A 20,076-nucleotide genomic window follows, 5' to 3' on the forward strand; every position below is an offset into this window, starting at 1 on the left:
CCTGTGCCCCTGGTGCTTCCTTGGGGAGGATGAGGCTTTTTTGGTCCATCTGCCCCAGTCAAGCCGGGGAGTGACAAATGTCCAACAGGACCTCCCAAGCACAGGACACACCCCTTCCCAGAAGAGGGACTTTCCTCCTGGATGCAACCCCCCTGCCTCCAAGACAGGCAACTGGTCCCAAAACCATGGTGTGCCTGGCTTTTGTGGGGGAAAAAAACCTAAATACGTGACAGCAGCATGACAAACTGAGGGCATCCCCCTGGCTGCTCCTTTACAGGAGGTGCACAACAAGAACAGAGCAGGCAGACCCCACAGCCAGCCCCAGCATGAGGTAAAATGTCATCACCACACCCGCTGCCTCGGCCAGCTCTTTTGGTACAATCTTGGGGCCGTAGATGATGACCAGCGTCCCCAGGTAGCCATTGCTCAGCCCCAGCAGTGCCGTGAAGACCACCGGGTAGATGTCTTTGTTGAAGACCACTGTCCGGATGTGAGCCCGGGGTTGGTAGTTGCTGAGGATGAAAAGAGGGAGGAAGATGGTCCTGAGGAGGACAAGGGTGGGTAGCAGCTTGCTCTTGGGGCCAGGCACCTGGATCCAGGCGGTGACCTGCCTCCCGCACCAGTCGGCAAAGTTGTACAGGAGGAAACTGCTGAGCGGTGCAAAGTACTTGGTGCTCCACAGGCTTTCTGAGGACTTGCTGACCGACTCGATGTTGGAGGAAAGAGAAGGGAAGATGATGATGGAGATGAAGAAGACATAGAAGAGGCAGAATCCAAGAAGGGTGGTCTTCTGCAGGATGGGGCGGAGCGGGGGGATGCCAGTGCTTTTTGTGAGGAACAAGGTATTCGTGGTGCCTCCCGGCTCTGCTTCATCCTCTGTGGAGCTGTCAGGTGGCACAGTGGCCAGAGACGGGCTCTCCTTCTGGCTGCTCATGTAATACCTGGAAAAAGAGAAGGAGGGAGATAATTAGCCAAGTATGTAGAAGGGAAACACAAAAGGCAATTTGGAGAGAGAGCAGGAGGGACGTTGGCAACACCAGAATGTCCACTGGACCCAGTGGTTGCAGTGACCCCATCACACCTCCAGCTCCTGCTTCGTACAGAGAGGTGATCCTCAGGGACCTACCACCCACTCTTCCCCACCGCAGGGATCCCTTTACACCCTTGGTGGGTCACAAGGGGGACCTGCTACATGCAGGGGGGGGCAGGTGATTTTGGGGGTTGCAAGCACCAACAAGACCAAAAGGTCATGCATTTCAGTGCACGACGTTGCAGATACAGATGCCCTACAGAAACCCATCTGACTGGGTGCTTCCAGATTATGGCTCTCTGCTGACCTCATGCATTTCGGAAGCCCGGGCATCAGCATTCCTCTCCCCTCAGGGAGGCTTGCCAGAAACTCAGCAGACGCAGGGGCTGGTGTCCAGTTTCAGTCTGTGGTTTCAGTGAAATGGAGAAGCGTGGTTGGTGACAGCACAGTGCTGGAATGCCAGGGGGTGATGGGGCAGGGACCAGCACAGCAAGCATCCAATGGGTCCCCCCAGAAACCCCGCTCGGCATTGACAGCGGCAAACCCTCCTGACCTATGCTTGTGGGATGCCCCTATCAGGCTGGTGAACACACCTGGAGTACTCCAGCCTGGGAAGGAGAAGGTACACCATGATGCAGATGACGATGAAGATGTCAGCAGTGAGGAAGTAGGCCAGGGCACTGTCCGTAACATCGGCCGCTGCTGCCAGGTCTATCATGGAGGCAACAGCGCTGATCGTGCCGCCCATGGCCTGACCTGTGCAGGGAACCAGAGAGTCTAAGCTCAGTGTCCAGGGCCAAGCCAGCCTGACTGAGATGCTCACAGGTGAGAGACAGCGAGGTGGCAGAGAGCAACCCACAGCACCTCCAGTGAGGAGGACTTTGATGCAGAGGGGGAACCCAGGAACAGCAGCATCCTCTTATTAACGTCTCCTAGTATGCACAGACCCCCCCAGGGGAAGCAGCTCACCCCCCTGCCCCACACACTGGTCCTCAAACTGGCTCACAGTGCAGCTTCACGCACCACCTCATCTCCATTTCCATGCCTCACTGCAACACAGCTATTTGTGGGGCTACATTACAGCCCAGGTCCCATCCTGCATCCCCTTTCAACACATCCGCAGCACTGCACAAGGGTCAGGATGGGACCTAGCCTGGCTGGGCATGTGCCAAGTCCTGCAGAGAAGGTCCAAGCCCTGCCCAAAGCTTAAACCTGGCTCTCCACCAGCAGACATATAATCATCTCTCTTCTGCACTCCCCCAGGTGAGAGCTCAAGCCACCAGCAACAGCTATACTGTGTCTGGGATGTGGTGGTTTCCCCCACTGGGCTAAATTCATTAAAACACTCCTGTCTTAGCCCCGGGAAAAATTTCTCCAGCTTGTTTTTTTCCCCTTCCCCTCTTGGTTTGTCAGCTGTTCCACAACACATTTATAATGTTATCAAACCTCCAGGGAGCTCATCACTCAAGAGCTCCCAATGTGTCCCTCATCACTCATGGAAATGCATGGAAATACTGAACAGAAAGGAGGAGACAATGCAAAACTGAAAATTCCTCCAGCTGCAAAGAGGGGAGCTGAGGGACATATCTCCTTCCCCCCTTCTCCCTGCACAGAACAAGTAACAACGTCAAGCCATCACGTTGTCTGGAGCTGCTTTGCAGGGTGTTTGCCCCGCTCCCCAGGCAGGGACAGTGAAGGACTGCTGCTTTCCTCATCTCTGCTGAGCCCTCAGCACTTCAGTTTATGGGTATTTACAGAAATGAAAGCACCGGCTCATGTGATGGAGTGTTTCTCCTTCAGCAACTTCCCTCTATCTTTAAGGCAAAGCTAAGTTTCTAAAATAAACCCCATGTGATGAAATGCCAGATGCAGGAGGGAAAGAAAACCAACCGCCCAACCACAGAAAACCCAAGAGCATGATACCACTGGGACAGTGCGGCCGGGAGACACCAACCCGAGATCAGCGCCTGCAAGTTCCTCATGGGGAAGCAGCTGCCCAGGCCAAAGATGCTGCTGGTGAAGATGGTCGAGGCGCCGCTGACGATGACCACGCAGCCAATAGTGAGGGCAAAGAAGTGGGTGGTCCAGGTGGAGGTGTCGACCTTCACCAGCACCGTGATCACCAGGAAGACAGCTAGCATGATGAAGAGGGAGGACAGGATCCGGACACTGGCAGGCACCCTGGGGACAAGGGGAAGGCGAGACTCCTGTGTTTAAAACTAGAACATGAAGGCACGATGCATAGGACACCAACTCCTCTGCTGTGAGAGGGATCAAAGAAAATAAAGGTGGTGAGGGAGATGAGGATAAAAGTAATGATTTTTATTAGAAGCCTTTAGATGTTAACTGTGATTTCCACTTCTGCCATCAGTAGGACTAAGTCTATAAGCTCAACTGAGCTGTAAATAGCCATTTCTCCCAGAAATCAGGAGGTGTCCCATCGCTGGAGCAATGTACAGCAGCAGCGATAAAGCCTGCCTGGGTGAAAGCAATCCCAGGCATGTCACTGCAAAATAATTACTTGTTTGAGCTCAGAGGTTGCTCATTACCCAGCTGGGAGACTGGATGGACTGGCCTGGGGCAGGACGGAGGGGCGAGGGAGAGGAAAGAGCCGGGGAGCCAGACCAACAGCTGAGATTAAGCACATAAACACATTCCTGCACTTTTGTGGGTGAAGAGGAGTTTGATCTGGGATAAGGAACGGTACAAATAAGGGGAGACCGCTATTTTAGGTTTAAGTCAAGCTCGCAACAAGGCACAGATAGTCCATTTCTCAACCCAGTTCAACGGCTGGTAGGACTACAGCAAGGCGTTACTCCTGCCTGGATGAGACCAGCTCTCCTCAGCCAGTCACCTGGTGACAATGATGGCATTTTTAAGAAGACCATCTGCCAAGCAATTAACCAAGGAATTTATTAGGAATTTCTTTACAGTGCTGCAACTCAAGCCAACTCCAGGCACTAGTGCTGCTGGCAGGGAGCAGGGTGCTTCATCCCACTTCATCTCAGCCAGCTGTGATTCAGGCAGGGGCAGAGGAGGGGATTTTGGCCGCACAGGGAGGCTGCGCTCATGATGTCCCGTGTACCCCGCAGCTTCCCCAAAAGGGAACGGGAGGCTGAGCTAGGAACCACGGCTGAAGCCAAAGAAAGGCAGGAGCAACACAGGCAAAGACAGGGAGAGCTGTGGCTAATGGACCTGGGAATGGAGCAGCACTTACTTGTTGATGATCAAGAAGTTTCCGATCAAGCACAGCACTGAGGGCACAGTGGAAGCGATGGAGATGTAACTCTCAAAAAAGTCCTGCCAGGAAAATAAAACAAAACAAGAAAAAAAAAAAAAGGAAAAAAGGTAGAGGGGGAATAACACATGAATTTCAGGTCCTACATATGGCATGATACAGCATGCATGGGGAGTTACGATGTAGGTGTCCACCTCGTTGCATTGTAGCTCACATTGCAAAGCTGCTCAGGACAACAGGCAGCGTGAATGGGCCCCAAGGGCTTTTTTTTTTTCCTGCAACAGCCCTGGGATATGTCAGGAAATTAGGGAAACAACAAATTCAGAAGCAAAAATTATGAAGAAAATACCTGCCTTACTGCTGCACCGGCCCAATGGGACAGCACCCAAAATAAGGATGTCTGAATTCCTCCTGCTGGCTCCGGCATCCTGGACAAACCCCCCCGAACACTTTATCCCACTTGAGCTCCACGAGGGCTGGTTTTTATCAATCAGGACACAAAAGCATTAATATTATTAGCTAACTGCCTTGAAAGCTCACGATGGCTAGCAAACCTGTGCATCCCTCTCCACCCAGAGCAACTGGGACACACATGAAAATGCGCTCGAGCAAAAGCAGCTCAAGTTGGGACACAGGGACATTACTTTCTTTCCCAGTCTCTCTCTGCACACACAAAACCACTGAAAAACCATATTGAGACTCAACACACATTTACTCTGGGAACTCGTACATCATTTGAGCAAGTCAGCTGCAGCATCAGTCAATATTCACCAGCCCACCTCGTACAGAGGTCAGGCTGGGCACGCAGAAAGCAATAACCATAGCATGGAGAGAGATTTCTTTGCCAAGATTGCAGCCAAATGCTTACATTTTCAATCCATTTTATGTATTATGCTGTTAAAGCACGTCTGCTCCATCTCCACTCCTTGAGGTGCTTAATCCCCTGTTTTTTCTGTGGGAATCTCAGTCAGCAGGTAGGAACGATGCTCGCAAAGAAGATGACCTACATATCCACCCCCATTGCGATGGGCTTTCATTTTCTGCAGTTACCTAGCTACAGAGACAGGGCCACGTTGCATCCGAGCACAAGAAGGCACTTGGCATATTTTCTCTGCATGTTACTTTTTTTTTTCCCCCACAGCTTTGCATTGTTGTCTTTTAATCAGTTTACAAGCATCTTCATTTATTTTTCCCTATCAGGAGCTTTACTGTAAGCAATGGGAAATCTAATAAATGCTCCTAGAGGGTCCATGCAGACGGAGACATAAATACCTGCACTTACAGCATCAGCCTGAAGAAGCAGGAGGCTCAAAGCTCTATAGCCGTACGATGGATTATAGGAAAGAAGACAAAGCAAAATGCAAAGTTGGCTGCTAAAACTAAGAGTTATTTACCAACTTACTTAAAACAAATGCCCCAAACCAGCCTGGGGATATTTAATATACTTCCCAGTTAATTTTCTTGTAGGGAGGAAAAAAGACTTTATAATGCTTTCCACCAAGCAGAAGTGTACTTGAAGTAATCCATCAGAGACACTGCATTTCAAGCACACCAGGGAAATGTTCATTCATTCCCAGCAAATGTCCTCAAACTAGTGGTGGGAAGAGAACTGGGGAAAGTATTTAAGAAACTGAAAAGCCTGTACTGCACTGGGAAATTTTACCCTACCTTACACCCACGGCCAAACCCTGCTGGAAAAGCAGCGCCAAGTAGAAGGGTTTCAATTGCTGTCCTTTCTGTGGAAAAAGGAAAGCCCTCACACCACAATTTTAATGCAGCAGCAGAATAGTGGGTGGCAAATTTAATTCATACCTGGACCAACAGAAAATATCAGGCTCCATACTCATCTCACCTCTTCACTCCTGCTCGTAAGGTGCTAATCCAGCTCACATAGTAACTCTTCTCCCTAGGTGGTTATTCCCACCCACCCCAGTCATGCCTTCAGAGCAAATTTTTGGCTACGTAAGATACATCTAGTTCATCTCCCTTTCTGCTGAACCCTCGCTGACCAGCTGGCTCATCTCCTCTGGGCTTCCCTTGCCTGCAAGGGCCAAGCTTCCCATCGACGACATGGTTTTAGAGGAGAAATGAGAGCATTGAAAGACTGTCACCCCATTCCTGACTAATAATAAATAATAGTCCCCAAAGCAAACTTGACATCTTCCTCCCTGCCCAAAGCTGCCTTCCTCCTTCCTCTGCCTCTCATAGGGGAAGGTGTCACCCCTCAGCCATGGAGCCGAGGCACATAATGGAGATGTTAACTGGAGCATCTTCAAACACGCTGCCATGATGCACACTGTGCACGTGGTACCTTAAAAAAAAAAACCCAAACAAGAACAAAGTGTCGTGGTGGCAAATTAGTCACCAGCGTTGCCACAATGCTTTTGAAAAGTAGTTTTTGTTCTGCTCCAGCCTGGACTCAGCAGCTGGGCTACTGCCAGGCTGCAAAAGCAATCCAGGCCCACAATGGCAGCTGAAGGCACTGGAGCGTTACCTCGAGCGCGGGGCATGAAATTAGCAGCAGTGAGCAGGCTGGAGCCAAGAGCAGGCTGCCAGTCACAGGTGCACCTCTCAGGAGCTGAGCTCTGTTTGCAGGTAAGCCCTCATATCACAGCACTGTGATTCACCATCCCAGGGCAGAAACAGGGCTGACTGGTTTATTTTTGACCAGACTCCACTGCTACAGAAAAGCCAGGTTGCTTTCCACCAAAGGAAGTAAAAAGCATTCCGCCACAGACATACAGAAAGATAATAAACATCTTTTCAACAAAGTAACAGCTGATCCAACCAGGAATACAGTTGTACAAGAGTTTTTAGGAAGAAGATACTCAGTGATACTTAACTCTAATTGAAAACAGCTTTTTCAAGAATTGGCTTGGGTAAGCGTGATGTAGAAGCAATGAGGAGTGGGTGGGACGCAGGGAATGGGGAAGGACATAGTGCCACGTGGTGGCAGGGCACCCTTCACCCCCTCTCTGAGCACCCTTGCTAGCACAGGGCCAGCCTATTTGCGATTTTCAGGCACCACAAGGGCTTGGTCTCCATTTAATCCACCCAGTATCTCGATTTACACCAGCACACCGGTACTTCAGCATCCTGGTACAAGGACCATCAATGATCCTCTGCTTCCTCCTCATCAAAAACACAGCTGGTTTAACAACTATTAAAATTAAAACAGCCGTGGATGCCACACTGATGTGAGAAATCATTGAGAAAACATGGGCGTCACACTTGGTTCTGTGTTTATATAAAAACAAAATGTGCCCAAACCACTTGAACAAGCTTGGTAACAGGAGGGGGACGGGACACAGCCTCATCACACCAACACTTTTTCCAACCACAAAGAAATGGCATTGCTTTCTCAGAGAGGCACAGTGAAACAATCCTGCCGTGGCAGGAGGAACAAGAGAAGAGGTTTCTTGGTGAGAGAAAAAGAGAGGCCATCAAGCCTGCCGCCCCAAGGCTGGCCCATCAATCACCCCATGACAAGCTCCTCATCCCATATGCCAAAAGCCATATGTTTATGCAAGGAGATACTCTGGTCACACCTGCCAGATCTTGAAGGAAAAGCAGTAAAGCATCCAGGGGGGCCTTGAGACGATTGCAAGCCATGTGGCTCCAGGGCTGGTGCTCCTGCAAAGCCCTGCTGCCACCCCCGAATGACAGTGCTGCACCAGCCAGCGCAAGGGAGAAACCGTCTAAAACATGTTCACTGCCTCACCATGGGGCCAGAAGTTAAGGGCAATTTATCTCCCAGCCCGCAGGGAGTTGTGGCTGAGTCTGGCTGGAAAAGCACAGTCCTGCAGGGCTCAGGGGCTCACCAAAGCATGAAGGACGGTGGAGAAAAAAAGAAAAAAAAAAAAAAAGAGAAAAAAAGAGATTTTTACCTTGCATTGTAGAAATTGTCCTGTGAAAGTCAGCCTTGCTTATGGGGCAGATTAAGCCAATGTGTTTAAATGCACCTTAAACCTTAGCACTTCAAATACAGGTAAAAGACCACAAAGTGCTACGCCTTTCACTTTTAAGCACCCCTCTTGCAACTATTTGTGTTTCACAAATAAACCCCTACCCCTGGTTTGCAGCAGGCAAAACCTCAGAGTATGTTCACTCGCCTTCTGAGGAACTGGAGGGGAAAAAGAGCAAGTTAGGAAGGAAATCAGCTTTTTTTTCTTCCTCAAAAGCAGCACACTCACCCGCAGATCCGATGCCGCCTGCCCTGGTGGGCCTGCCTGATCCGAGCAGTTTTGCAGCTTGTACGTCCAGTAGTGCTTTGCCGTGATGAAAAAATTCCAGGGCAGCAGGGACCCAACACCCAGGAGGAAAAAAATAATGTAGGCCCCATGTAACCGGTCGCTTGGCTTTTGCTGGCTGTATCTGTTCACCAAGGGCTCCTCGATCAGGGGTTCCTCGTCTGGGGGAAAGCTGCTGGCTGCTGGGTGCATAGCGCTGGCACGCTGCAAAAAATACCCACCAAAAAAAGATACTATCTCATGAGGGTTGCAAACTTGCTCACAAGCCACCACGTGCAGCTCCGTCCTCCTTTTGTTGACGGAGGGTCGCAATCACGACAAACTGATCTACACAGTTGCAGTTAAGTCGGCACTTCTTTATTGCACCTAACGTGCTTCAAAGTTACATCAAAAATTCAGTATCTTTATACCCTTTTTCTGCAAAGTCATGATCTTTAACATATTTTAACATAAGCATGCATGTTATGCCCGCTATTAACTTTGACATTTACAATGATTGGTCCATCCCATTATATAACTTTATTAACATTCCTATACTAATATAATGATCGGTTATTCTACTGATCAAAATCCCTGATAAATCAGGATGGGCAGGATGTGAGAGTCTTCACAGCAGCATTCCTTTTTTCTATGGTTTCATCACATAAGATAACTAGCTAAGAATGTACAATTTCACCCCTTGTACCCGTCTCCCTGCCTCCCCGTTCTGTGTTCTGCACAATTTCACAACCCGTAGCAGCTTTAGCTTTGGCCATCTTTGCAAGGCCTGCATCTGCTGTCTCTTAGCATAAGTGAGGTTTTGTATATTTCTTACCATAAGGTAAATTAATTGAATCAGGAAATAATTAAATATAAGACGTTAGTTGTTCATTAAAAACAATTAATTAAATTCGACTCTGATTATAACACTTTGGCCTGCAATCGCCCAGCAAATGCCAGATGAGTGAGCTGCACCGGCTCAGCACGGGGATGGCTGGACCCCCAAAAAGCGTGGGAGAGGGGACCGAGAGACGGTGCGGATGAGCTCTGCCGTGGCAGCACTCATGCTTCCACCCATAATTAATAATTAACCTGTCCCCTTGGCCTTGCAAAAGCAGGAAACCTCAGCTCCATAAAAAAAAAAAAAAAAAAAAAAAAAAAAAAAAGAGTTTGTAAACTAACCGCGCCATCAGGCTTTGCAGAGCAACCTGTAAGCCAGCACAGCACCATCGGGCTTTCTAAACTGACTTGTAAACTAATGCAACGCCGCCAGGCTTTGCAGACTGGCTTGTAAACTCCTATAACATCACCAAGGCTTTGTGAAATAGCTCATAAATTAGCATAACAGCATCGGGCTTTGGAAAAGGACGTGCAAACTCACGCAACGCCGGCAGGCTTTGCAAGGCGAGCGTAAACTCCCGCAGCAAGACCGGGCTTTGCAAAACGACCCGTAAACGACTCCAGCACCGTCAGGCTTTGCAAAGAAACTCCAGCCCCGGGGAAAGGGCCGAGCCAAGCGCGGGGGGGGAAAGGGAAATGCCGGAAATCGGAGGTTTCGCCAAAAAACCCCAAAACAAACCCGCTCCATTTCAGCGGGAGGAAGCGCCGCACCCCTCCGCATCACCCCCCGCCCCCAACCCCACCGCAGCACTTACCGAGGCACCGCACGGCCCCACCGGCTCCTTCCCCGCCGAGCCAGGGCCGCCCCGCCCCGCCGGGGGTGGCCCCGGCCCCGGCCCCGGCCCCGGCCCGGCCCCGCGGGCGGTGCTGCCTGGCGAGGGGCGGTACAGCCCGGCCGCACCCGGGCACAGCCCCTCCACCCCCTTTTTTTAAAAAAAATGTTCCTCTCCCTCCCCTTTTACTCTTTTTTTTTTTTTTTAAATTATTTACTCCGCTTGCAGATGCGCCGCAAGCAGGACTGCCCGCCCCCGCCCTAGTTTTAAACCAGAAGCGCTTTCTTAAATTAATCATTTCCTGGCTTATGCCGTGGTAATAGCAACAGCTTTTGCCAGGGCTTGCTTTTTGGTGGGAGTCACCAGAGTGCAAGCACATCACCCCGTCCTGAGGATGAGATGGAGGGGGAATGGGGGACCATCTTCTGGAGGGTGAGGGGTCCCTTACCAGAGCTGGGACATGAGCTCCTCCTTTACTTTCTTCCTTTCTGCAATGCTCCATTAGGATGAATTTTGCTGTAAAGCTCTCAGTTTCCACCAAACTACACTTTAACACTCACCTTGAGGGCACCATGGGACTGTGAAGGAAAACACCATTAGCTGCCTTCCTCTCCTCGACTCTTCTTTCCAATTTCATTCCCTAAAGATGGGTTTGGTTCCTCGGCATGTGGGCAGCCACACAGGAAAATGACAAACTGACGTGGCCTCAGCTTTCCTGCAATCCCTCTACCATCAGACATGCTTTGCCAATTTGTTTGTGCTTGTGTTAGCAGTTAGTGGAGTTTAACATCTTATGTTTCCTGTTACCAGCTGTTTGCCTTTAGCCTTCCCCATCTCCAGTAGCTAAGGTAATTTTCCCCAACTTGGGTCTCTTCCTTGCTTTTTCCTCCATTGCACATGTATCCAGCCTTTCTCCATCAAAGCAAAATATTCTTCATTTTTTGCAGAAGGCCCTGAGGCAGTCTAGTCTGGATTTTTTCCCCATACAAATGCAGACTGGCCCAAATACCTCACCTCCCCGCAGCAGCAGTGCAGACAGAGCTGGCCACTGCCTGGGAGCCAGGGCCAGCCACCACCCATCTCCAGCCTCTCTGAGCCTTCAAGGAGAGCAGATCTGTTGGCCTTGGCCACCCAGATATTAAAATAGCCCAATACACATGAACGCTCTATTTTTTTTTTTCTCTTTCATGAGCAAACAAGCAGAAGCACGCGATCAACCCACTGGCGATGTGCTGAAATGGAAAGGATTTAGAGGAGCACATGAGTTTCTCTCCAGAGTTTTCTCTTTGGGATTTTCATCTGCATTGACATGCTAGGCTGGGAAATCACCTGAGGAGATGGCATAGCCTATCCGAGTCAGTCACCCATCAGCTCAGAGGGATTTGCCTAATATTTCTGACCTGCTGCTGTCTATCATGTCAAAAAAAACACTGCTGGAGAAGAGCCTCAGATCACATCAGCACAAGGGACCGTGACAGCTGAGCAGGGGAAACAAAGCCAGTCCACGCTTAACCAAAGCCGTGATGACCCCTCAAGTCAGTATTACCCATGCTCGAGAGACCCTCTGCAATGCAGACTCCCACATGGGCTCAGGGCAGATTTTAAGGACACCCCTATGCTCAAAGTGGGGTTCAGGCGGCTTCCCCTCCACCCCAGGCCCACAGCCAGGGTCAGCACTGGTTTGAAGGCAAGATGAGCTGTGCTGGAGCAGAGAGGGTTTCGTGGTTATCCCAAAGGAGTACCGGGCATTCCATAGTGCTGCTTGCCCTCGCTGCGCTGGATGCGTAATGGAGCAAAGGGTGTGTAAATAATGGTTAAGAGATTGAAATTTGTTAACTGAGACTTACAGAGCAGCTCCTCCCATCCCTTGGTACAGCTTGCTGCTCTACAGAGCAGCTCATGGTAAGTGAAACATAAAATCCGGCACAACTGGCCCAAAGGAAATTTCCTAAACAAACAATGGAAAAGTCAAGAGACCTTGACGGGGGCTGCTCAGGTGCTCTTGGGTGTGCTCTCTCCAGCAGAAGAAATCTATCAACACTTAGTGATGGCACGGCAGTCACTTTTGAACCTATCATGGGGACTGAATTCAATATATCAACTGCAGAGAAGATTTGGGCCAGCTTAATTTTAAGGGGAATTAGCAGGCTGGGTATTTCAATAGGAGAACATCAGATGAAATCAGGCACCAGTTAGTCAAAACTATCCACAGATTTAGGCCCTTGGAAAGATGGGCTACTGTAAATGGTGCCCAACGAAAGCAACTTGGGAGACTGAGGTTAAAGGAATTAAGATGCAAAGAAAAGAAAAGGTACTAACTTCTGAGAAGGTGTCTGCCTCAGCATCGTATTTGGAGCTGGAAAACCCAGCTGGGAGGGTTTTCCATTTTTGCTTGACTGTGTTAATAATTGCTGGTGTGACAGAGCAGCAATTTTCTCCCCATTTCTTTCACTGGTTGCAGAATCCCCACGTCTGCCCAGAGCAGGGACAACGTTGCCATCTCCTGGTGGCACACTTCCCATGAGCTGGACAAGGTGAGCGGCCGAGGCAGGGCTGGCAGGGGGACCCTCACCTCTCCCTGCAAACCCTTCTGTCTTTGCTTCCTCTGGCAGAGCCCGAGGGATGGGACTGAAGCAAGGGAGCAGCAGGTCAGAGGTGGGCTCAAAGTGAGGGATAGGGCAAGGTGAGGAGGCAGAGGAACGAGATAGGGGTTGGAGGGCAGGGATGTCCCAGTTGTAGACTGCAGCTCTGTGCTCCGCTCCCCGCTCTCAGATTAGGCATCCTGATCCTGGTCCTTGACGGAAAAAGCATTGCTTTCTGCAGCGGAAGGAAATTAACTGCTTGAGATGGTGGCTTAGCCCACAAGATACAGCTGTAGCACTAGTCTCCTGCCCTGTAATCACCCATGCAAGTCCAAAACAAACTGTAAATCAATCTCTACAGTTTACCTCCATTAGGGACTCTGACAGCAACATCCTCCCACTGCTGGTGCTGGCGTGCTTACAGCATTTGACCCAAAACAGGCTAGAGGGATGCTGATGGGGATCCCCATGCTGCTGACGCTGCTTGAGCTGGACCTGAATCCGTCCAGATGCTAAACAACCCGGCAGGAACTGGTGAGTGATGAACATGAGAGGAACGAGCAGATTGGTTCTTTTTTTTTTTTTTTTTATTAGACTAGGAAATATAATTTATTGCATAAAAATTAATTTGTTACAATAGGAATGCTAAACTTTATTTACAGTTCTTTAGTTTACAGAATAAACAGATGCGGTTTCAGAGGATGCCACCAGGCCCATCCCCCAGACATATAAATATGGAAACAGATTGTGGAGCAAGAGACGGACACTGCCAGCACGACACAGACCAAGACACCCGGCTGGAGAAACCACCAGTCACGGAGGGAGGCACGGAGGGCTCCTGGGAGCTGGCACCCATGGGAGATGGGTGCAGGCGCTCAGAGGACCGGGGTGGCGGACAAACCCTGCCTTCTCCCTGTCCTGCTTCCAACGCAGGTTCCCTGGTTCAAAAAATAGGGAGAACCTCCCCAAACACACACCTCAGTGGATCCAGGCAGCTGCTGCCCACCAAAAGGAAGAAGAAGAACAGACAGATGGGGATGGAAGCAGAGGCACCCGTGGGTGGGATGAATGGATGGACGGACAAGCATGCATGCTGGCACAGTGATCCATGAACCAGAGACAGCAAGAATGAGAGCGAGAGAGATTCAGACGCAACCCAAAAAAAAAGCATCTCATCTCACAGAGAGCACCGCGGCACTGAGAAAGGAGCCCTATAAAACACCAGCAGCTCATTTGATCCATCAATTCTTCACTTCTTTCCAAATTTGCTTACTCCCCCTCAGCTCAGAGACAGGGGTCTCAGAAATTGGACGATCAAATGCAACCTAAAGGATAGATAAAACCATTCCTACATGACACAGGAGCTCACCCAGCAGAAGTCTTCCCATCCAGCACAAATGAAAAAGGTCCCCTCTCTCCCACAGCCTTGAAAACCCAGCTGTGACCCTGAAACACAGCAGGGAGCGGCTCTGCACGTTAATCACTGCTTCAAGAGCTGCCAAGAGGAATCATACCCGTGCCCGAGAGCAATACTGAAAACTCTCCCCGAGCCACCCTGCAAAGGCGATGCTCTTGCTCGTGGCAGGGCTCCCTGAGTTTGCTCTGGTCCCCAGCATGCTGCAGGATGCTGCAGGCGCCCTGCCACACCGGTCCCGAGCTTCACAGCCAGGATGCTGCACCTTGCAGCCCAAAGCAGTATCTGCTCTCACACCCTGCTCTAATACTTCCACTGATGGAGAACCCACAGCCTTGCCGTGTGATCTAGCCTAATCCTGAGCTTACCATGCCCTTCCTATTTTTTTTTAAAAAACAGACATGTTTCTAAGATATAGCACTCACTGAGTAACTATTTGTATCTGCAGGCAATCTAAATTTTTACCTTCATTGAGACACTGTACCTTTGTGAGGAACCTCATTCCTGTCTACCCCTTTATTACTTTCCATTCACCCCACTTCCCCATCATAATAAAAAGTCTGTTATAGGGAAAAAAAGGAATTGCAATGAGAGGATGGAAACCTGAACATCGCTTACTATGCCATCCCTCATGTGAAAATGCTCAGCCTGGCTTGCAACTTGGAGATACTGAGGTCTCCCTCCCCGAATTCCTGCTGAAATACTGCAACAAAAACCAGGCGTGAGTGCATGGACCTGAGACCAACGTGGTTTGCAATGGGCCACATCCTGGCCTGCCAGCCCTCAGCTCTCCCTGGACCCCTCCATAAGCTGCTCATCACCTCCCTCTGACCTCCAAGCCTGGGTTTGGGGTTACTGCAAAATCCTGGTGGGTTTGAAACATCCCCTCCTTTGGCCTCTGGATCCGCAGGTTGGTGCAGGACCAAAATCTTTGGTTTGTACTGAAGTTATGTGAATGAAGGCATAGTCATCCCAAAAGCTCCCCCAAACGATGTCAGGGAAGAATTCATTAAAAACACCTTTAATCTGGATGCACTCGCCCCTGAGCCCTAAATGCAGGGCAGCATCCCTCATCCCTCCTCGCAGGCGGAGGGGGATCCCTTACTCTGCTGGGCACTGCCGCCAGGGAAAGGGGAGTTTGCAAGGGAGAAGTCTTGGGGAGGGTCTCAGCTGGCCCTGAACCAGAGGGGCGTAGAGGCACTTCACCCTACGGACTCCCCAGGGGTCCCAGGACGTGTAAACACATTTTGCTTGACTTAGATCACACGTTTTTCCCTATAAAAGTGTGTTCATTTAAATCTCTCTCTTTGCCACCCCAACCACAGCAATGCTCTTGCTCTCACAACAAAAAAAAATATAAATCTGTCTTTTTTTTGTCTTTTTTTTTTAAAAAAAGGACTCATCCAAAGATCTGGATAATAAATTACTTGCGTTTCCTAAGAAACTTTTTTTTTTCCTTTTTTCTTTCTTATTTGCCTTGTTAAGCCATCTGAAGCTTTTGACAGAAGCCGTTCGCCTAGATTGTACTCGTCTCTTCAACGCAGAAATGCTATTAAAGGAGGAGGAGGAGAACCCAAATGAAGAAGGAAAGACCCCGTCCCGACTTGAGAAGCCCTAATTCCTCCCCACACCATGAGGAGGAGGAGGAAGAGGAATGCCGTGTAACACGTGAATTGCTTGTAAACTCTGAGGATGGGTCTCTAAGGCTGACAGTGATGCCGAGAAGGAGGGAGAAGCAACAGCCTCGGCCCTTCCTTGCTCACCCGCTGTCTGGGGATGGATGCACCTCCCCTCGCCGTCGGGGAAAGGTCCCCACCCTCGCCCCCATTTCGTCCTCCTGGCCTGCCAGCTGTGGGGAGCATCATTAGCAGTCCCCCTCCGTGGCCATGACCACCAGCATCTCGCTCTTGCCCATCTCTTCTAAGGCACTGGCCAGGGTGTTGAGATCACCGTCGTCTTGGTGCTCGGCTTCCCATAAGTCCAGGAGCACCCCGGTGGGGCTGGCTTTGGTGGCAAAGTAGTTCAGATACCTGCCAAAGGGAAGCAGAGAGGAGGTCTAGGTTGGTGCAGCACCCTTTGGGGATGGAAGGAGCGAGGATGCCAGAGCAGCAAACCTGTTTGCAGCATGAACCCTGATGGAAATGCCATAACGCAAATGCCAAAGCCCTTGAGACGTCATCTTCATTTTTTATACAGAGCTGGCATTCATGCAAAAGCAACGCAAGCTTTGTTTTGATGAAATAACCCTCCCTTCCTTTGGTCCTCGGAGGTGAACCCAGGCAGGAACAGCACAAGCATGGTTCCAGATAAATAAGGGCCAGTTCAAAGTGACAAGAGTCCCAGGACAGGGGCACAGATGGATGCATGGATATAGATGGGTATAACTATGCATAGCTATATCCATATTTATAGGTGGACCTATATAGCTGGACATAACCTACCCTGCAGCAGGAAGGGAGTGCAGAGTGAATCCCCCCTGCCCGGGGCACAGGAGGGGAAAGCAAAGCATGGGGAGACCCACCGGTCCATGGAAAGCTTCTGGGCAAGAAGTCTCCAGTCGTTTCCCCTGGAGTTGGGAGCATCCAGGCTGTTGCAGATCTTCTGCCGGATGGAGAGGGGTATTTTGAAGGCATAGGGTCCCAACTGGGTGGTGGTGGCGGCACTGCTGTGCTGGGAGTGGAGGGTGTCAAAGGAGCTGGCGTGCTGCAAGAGGAAGGATAGGGCGAGGTGCTGCAGCACAGAGCGGCTCCCGAGTGTATCCCCTTGCTGTCCCCTCACCTCCCCACCACTCACTTCTCCCAGCGTGATGTGGAGCTGGAAGATCTGTCCTTCTCCTTCCACCTGCCGGACGCAGATCTTACAGGTGAGCTCAGTGGAGGCCTGGCTGTACCTCTCCAGTGTGAAGGTGCAGTGGAGGGCTCGCTGGCTGCCGCTCCAGATGTGATAGAAGGGGATTTCCTGCAGACCACCAAAGCAAGGGCTCAGCAAAGGCTTCAGCAGCTCCTCTGGGAGATCCCACCTCCTCCAGCCACCCCACAGGGATGAGATGGGATAGAGGGATCCCACAGGCAGCATCCCACCAGGGAAGACCGGAAAACTGGTCCCCCTTCCTCATCCATCTCTTTGGGAGACAACTCAGGAGACAAGACCAGAGCACTCACAACCCTGTGGTGCCTGGCTGAAGATGGTCTGGGACCAGGTCTGGGGCCCCATCTGCCCCTACCTCAACCCCTCACCTGGTACTTGGCCAGCAGTTTGCTCCTCCACAGTGCATGGGGGATGTCATGGATGGAGAGACGCAGGTTGTGATAGCTGTCCTTGAAGGGCAGGGGCTTGGGCTCCTCCAGCAGGTACCCGCCCAGCATCCGTTCTAGCTCCAGCACCTCCTGCAGGCAGCGGGACAGGCAGCATGAGACCCAGGAGAAAAGCAAGGGCTGCTCCTCTCACCCCTCCATACCCAAAGCCAGGCATGTTCCTGCCAAGAGGAGCCAGCAGCAGCAGCAAGTCCACAGGGAGTCCTCCCTAGGAGAGCAGCCTTTCCCACCCTGACAGCTGCTCTCCAAGAACTTGCCAATTCATCTCACATGCCAGTCCCCATGTACAACTTGAATTTTATAACATGTGAGCATCTGTATATGCCTCAGTATTCCTCACACAATGCGAAGGTCCAACACAAAGGTCAGACACTCTCTTGAAGAGTGCCACCCATTCTGTTTGTAACACCATCCCACTACTACACCAGCAGCTCTTAGGAGAAAAATACAATCCAGGAGCCAGAGTGCTGCCTACATCTCCACCTAGAGGCACTACAGCAATCCTGACACCACAGGACAGGTTACAAGGAATGAAACAGGTGGTCCAGCTAGCCAAAGCATCAGAACTCAAGCTTCCCATGCTCCACTCAATGTTATCTATGCCACAAAACCCTCCGAAGGAGGGGAGAGACACATCTCCATGCAGGAATAACAGGATCTAGAGAAAAACAAGGCAAATCACAGTAGAAGGCGTTTTCTGCGTAGGGGAGAGAAAACGCATCCAGCAGCAGCAAAACCTCTTGTGTAATGTCTGCAGAAAGGGGGCCCAGTGTAGGAGCTAAACAACACTCTCATTGTTTCCTTTGGAGAGGCTGAGGAAGGATGGGGAAAGCAGTAAACACGCTTATCATTTCACTGTGGTCACTTTGCAGGCGGTTGCATCAGGTTGCCTGCTCCCTGGGGCCAGGCCATCCTGAGAGGCACGAGGCAGCATTCTTGGTGCCAGCACAAACAGCTTTGGGAAGCAGGGGCAGCCCACGCTGGCCAGTGTCGCAAGGCAACATTACCTTCAGAGCATCTGGCGTGTCTTCCAAGCAGTAGACCTTGAGGCTGTACTCCAGGGAGGTGCAAACAGTGGGGGCAAAGATCGCCAGCTGGAGCCTCTTGATGGCTGACCTGGAGTAGGACTCTCCTACGAAGACGTAGGTTCCAAGCTGGTCTAGCAAAATATGGCAGGACTTGGCTTCCAGCTGGCAGTAGCAGGGAGTGTTGAGGGTCTCCTCATCCAGGGTCACAACTTCCTACAAGGAATCAAGGTTAGGGGTCAGCCCATCATCCAGGGCAGTTTGCTAGGGGCTGTGTCCCACACGCTCGTGGTCTTCTCCAGCTGCAGGGGCTGGGGTCCCACTTTACCTCCCAGTTTCCCTGGTGGGACTGTGTTTTCAGCTGGTAAATCCAATCCGAGGAGCTGACATCAGCACAGTGGGGAATAGTCAGGACGACGGGGCGGCACAGGAGCAAGCCGATGGGTCCACAGGTCACTGCTGGGCTCAGCACCGTCTGCGTGCCTTCGGAGGGCAGGCTGGGGAGGCGAGAGGGGACATCAGTTGGAAAGAAAGCCTCACAGTGGCCAACAAAGAGCAGAAGCACGGGCAGCACGGTATGACTTACAGGGCACTCTCTGCCTTGTTGAGGACCAGGTACATCTCGTAGAACTTCCCCTGGGGGATAGCCCCATGGGGCACCAGCAGGCTCACCCCTACATGGCACACACAGGCATTAGTCACAAAACAAGTGAGAAACGACCAAGGAAAAACCACCCCTCCACCCCAGCTGGTGAGCACAAAGGACAGCAATGAGCTAGCCCCAGAAGAAACATTTCCAGATGTTCCTCTGCTACACCACTTGCAAGGAGGCCACTGTATTAGGAAGCAAAACCGCAGGTTAGAATCTTTTGCAAGGCACTGGCCCTGGATCAATGGCAGGGCCAGCCAGGAAAGTCCCAGGAGGCTGTGACCTCCAGCATGAGAAGCCTGGCTTGGGAACACCTTGCTGCTTTCCTACCCTGAGCCAGCTTTGGGATAGCAAAGGGCTGCTCATGGCAGTCAAGTCTGTTGAGACAAGAGCAACCCCTTGATCATTCAGCAGCGAAACGCGTAGGGCTTACCGGTGCCTGGTATGGTGAGCCTTCCCCCCAGGTAGCCAAACGTGCCACTGGCGCTGTTGCCATGCTCCCGGGGCAAGCTGAGGAGATGCTGGGAGCCCAGGGCTTTGCTCCGCATGTTTGAAAAGTGGCCATCCCTGGTGGTGTCCCCCGGGTAGGTGCCAGTGGCAGGGACCCCCCCAAGCAGGTCTGTCCCATCGTTGAGCCCCGTCGAGGAGGAGGCGGTGGAGGAGTTGTACACCTTGATCTTAAGGTTGGGGAGGGGGTCAAGCAGGGGGGAGTTGGTCATGGGGATCTTGTCGCAGGAGTCCTGCAGGGCGTACATGGGACCACGGTATACCCCTGCGCTGGCCGTCAGGTCTGGCTGCATTGAGGGGTGCAGCAGCTGAGGGTTGTCTGCAGGAGGAGGAAACATGGATGGGATACAGACAGGAGTAGAAACAAGGGGAGAAAAAAGCACTGCTTGACTGGAAGATATGCCTGTGAAAAGCC

General features: G+C 51.2%; 2 protein-coding genes across 2 annotated transcripts in view; both read right to left on the reverse strand.

Annotated features, from left to right (window-relative positions):
• Positions 1-271: 271 nt before the first annotated feature.
• Positions 272-8,722, reverse strand: SLC29A3 (solute carrier family 29 member 3). Its single transcript, XM_009955133.2, has 5 exons — positions 8,462-8,722; positions 4,248-4,330; positions 2,985-3,211; positions 1,624-1,786; positions 272-941 (listed from the first exon to the last, which is right to left on the reverse strand). The coding sequence occupies exons 1-5, from the start codon at positions 8,708-8,710 to the stop codon at positions 272-274; spliced, it is 1,392 nt and encodes a 463-aa protein (XP_009953435.2). The 5' UTR covers positions 8,711-8,722.
• A 7,308-nt stretch (positions 8,723-16,030) lies between these two features.
• UNC5B (unc-5 netrin receptor B) overlaps positions 16,031-20,076 on the reverse strand; it is a 35,885-nt gene continuing 31,839 nt past the window's right edge. Inside the window, exons 10-17 of the mRNA XM_009947536.2 lie at positions 19,588-19,980; positions 19,092-19,179; positions 18,834-19,002; positions 18,488-18,721; positions 17,403-17,552; positions 16,960-17,124; positions 16,688-16,869; positions 16,031-16,196 (exon numbers count right to left, since the gene is read on the reverse strand). Of these exons, the coding sequence (XP_009945838.2) occupies positions 16,031-16,196; positions 16,688-16,869; positions 16,960-17,124; positions 17,403-17,552; positions 18,488-18,721; positions 18,834-19,002; positions 19,092-19,179; positions 19,588-19,980 (1,547 nt within the window). The remainder of the gene's footprint in view (positions 16,197-16,687; positions 16,870-16,959; positions 17,125-17,402; positions 17,553-18,487; positions 18,722-18,833; positions 19,003-19,091; positions 19,180-19,587; positions 19,981-20,076) is intronic.

This window comes from Leptosomus discolor, chromosome 6, assembly GCF_034619465.1.
Source record: "Leptosomus discolor isolate bLepDis1 chromosome 6, bLepDis1.hap2, whole genome shotgun sequence".
Classification (NCBI taxonomy): Eukaryota; Metazoa; Chordata; class Aves; order Leptosomiformes; family Leptosomidae; genus Leptosomus; species Leptosomus discolor.

Coding starts and splice junctions, on each gene's coding strand:
- SLC29A3 (XM_009955133.2), bottom strand. CDS start 8,710: ATGCACCCAGCAGCCAGCAGCTTTCCCCCAGACGAGGAACCCCTGATC. Junction 3,212..4,247: donor AACTTCTTGATCATCAACAA/GTAAGTGCTGCT, acceptor CCTTGTCCCCAG/GGTGCCTGCCAGTGTCCGGA. Junction 1,787..2,984: donor CTTGCAGGCGCTGATCTCGG/GTTGGTGTCTCC, acceptor TTCCCTGCACAG/GTCAGGCCATGGGCGGCACG.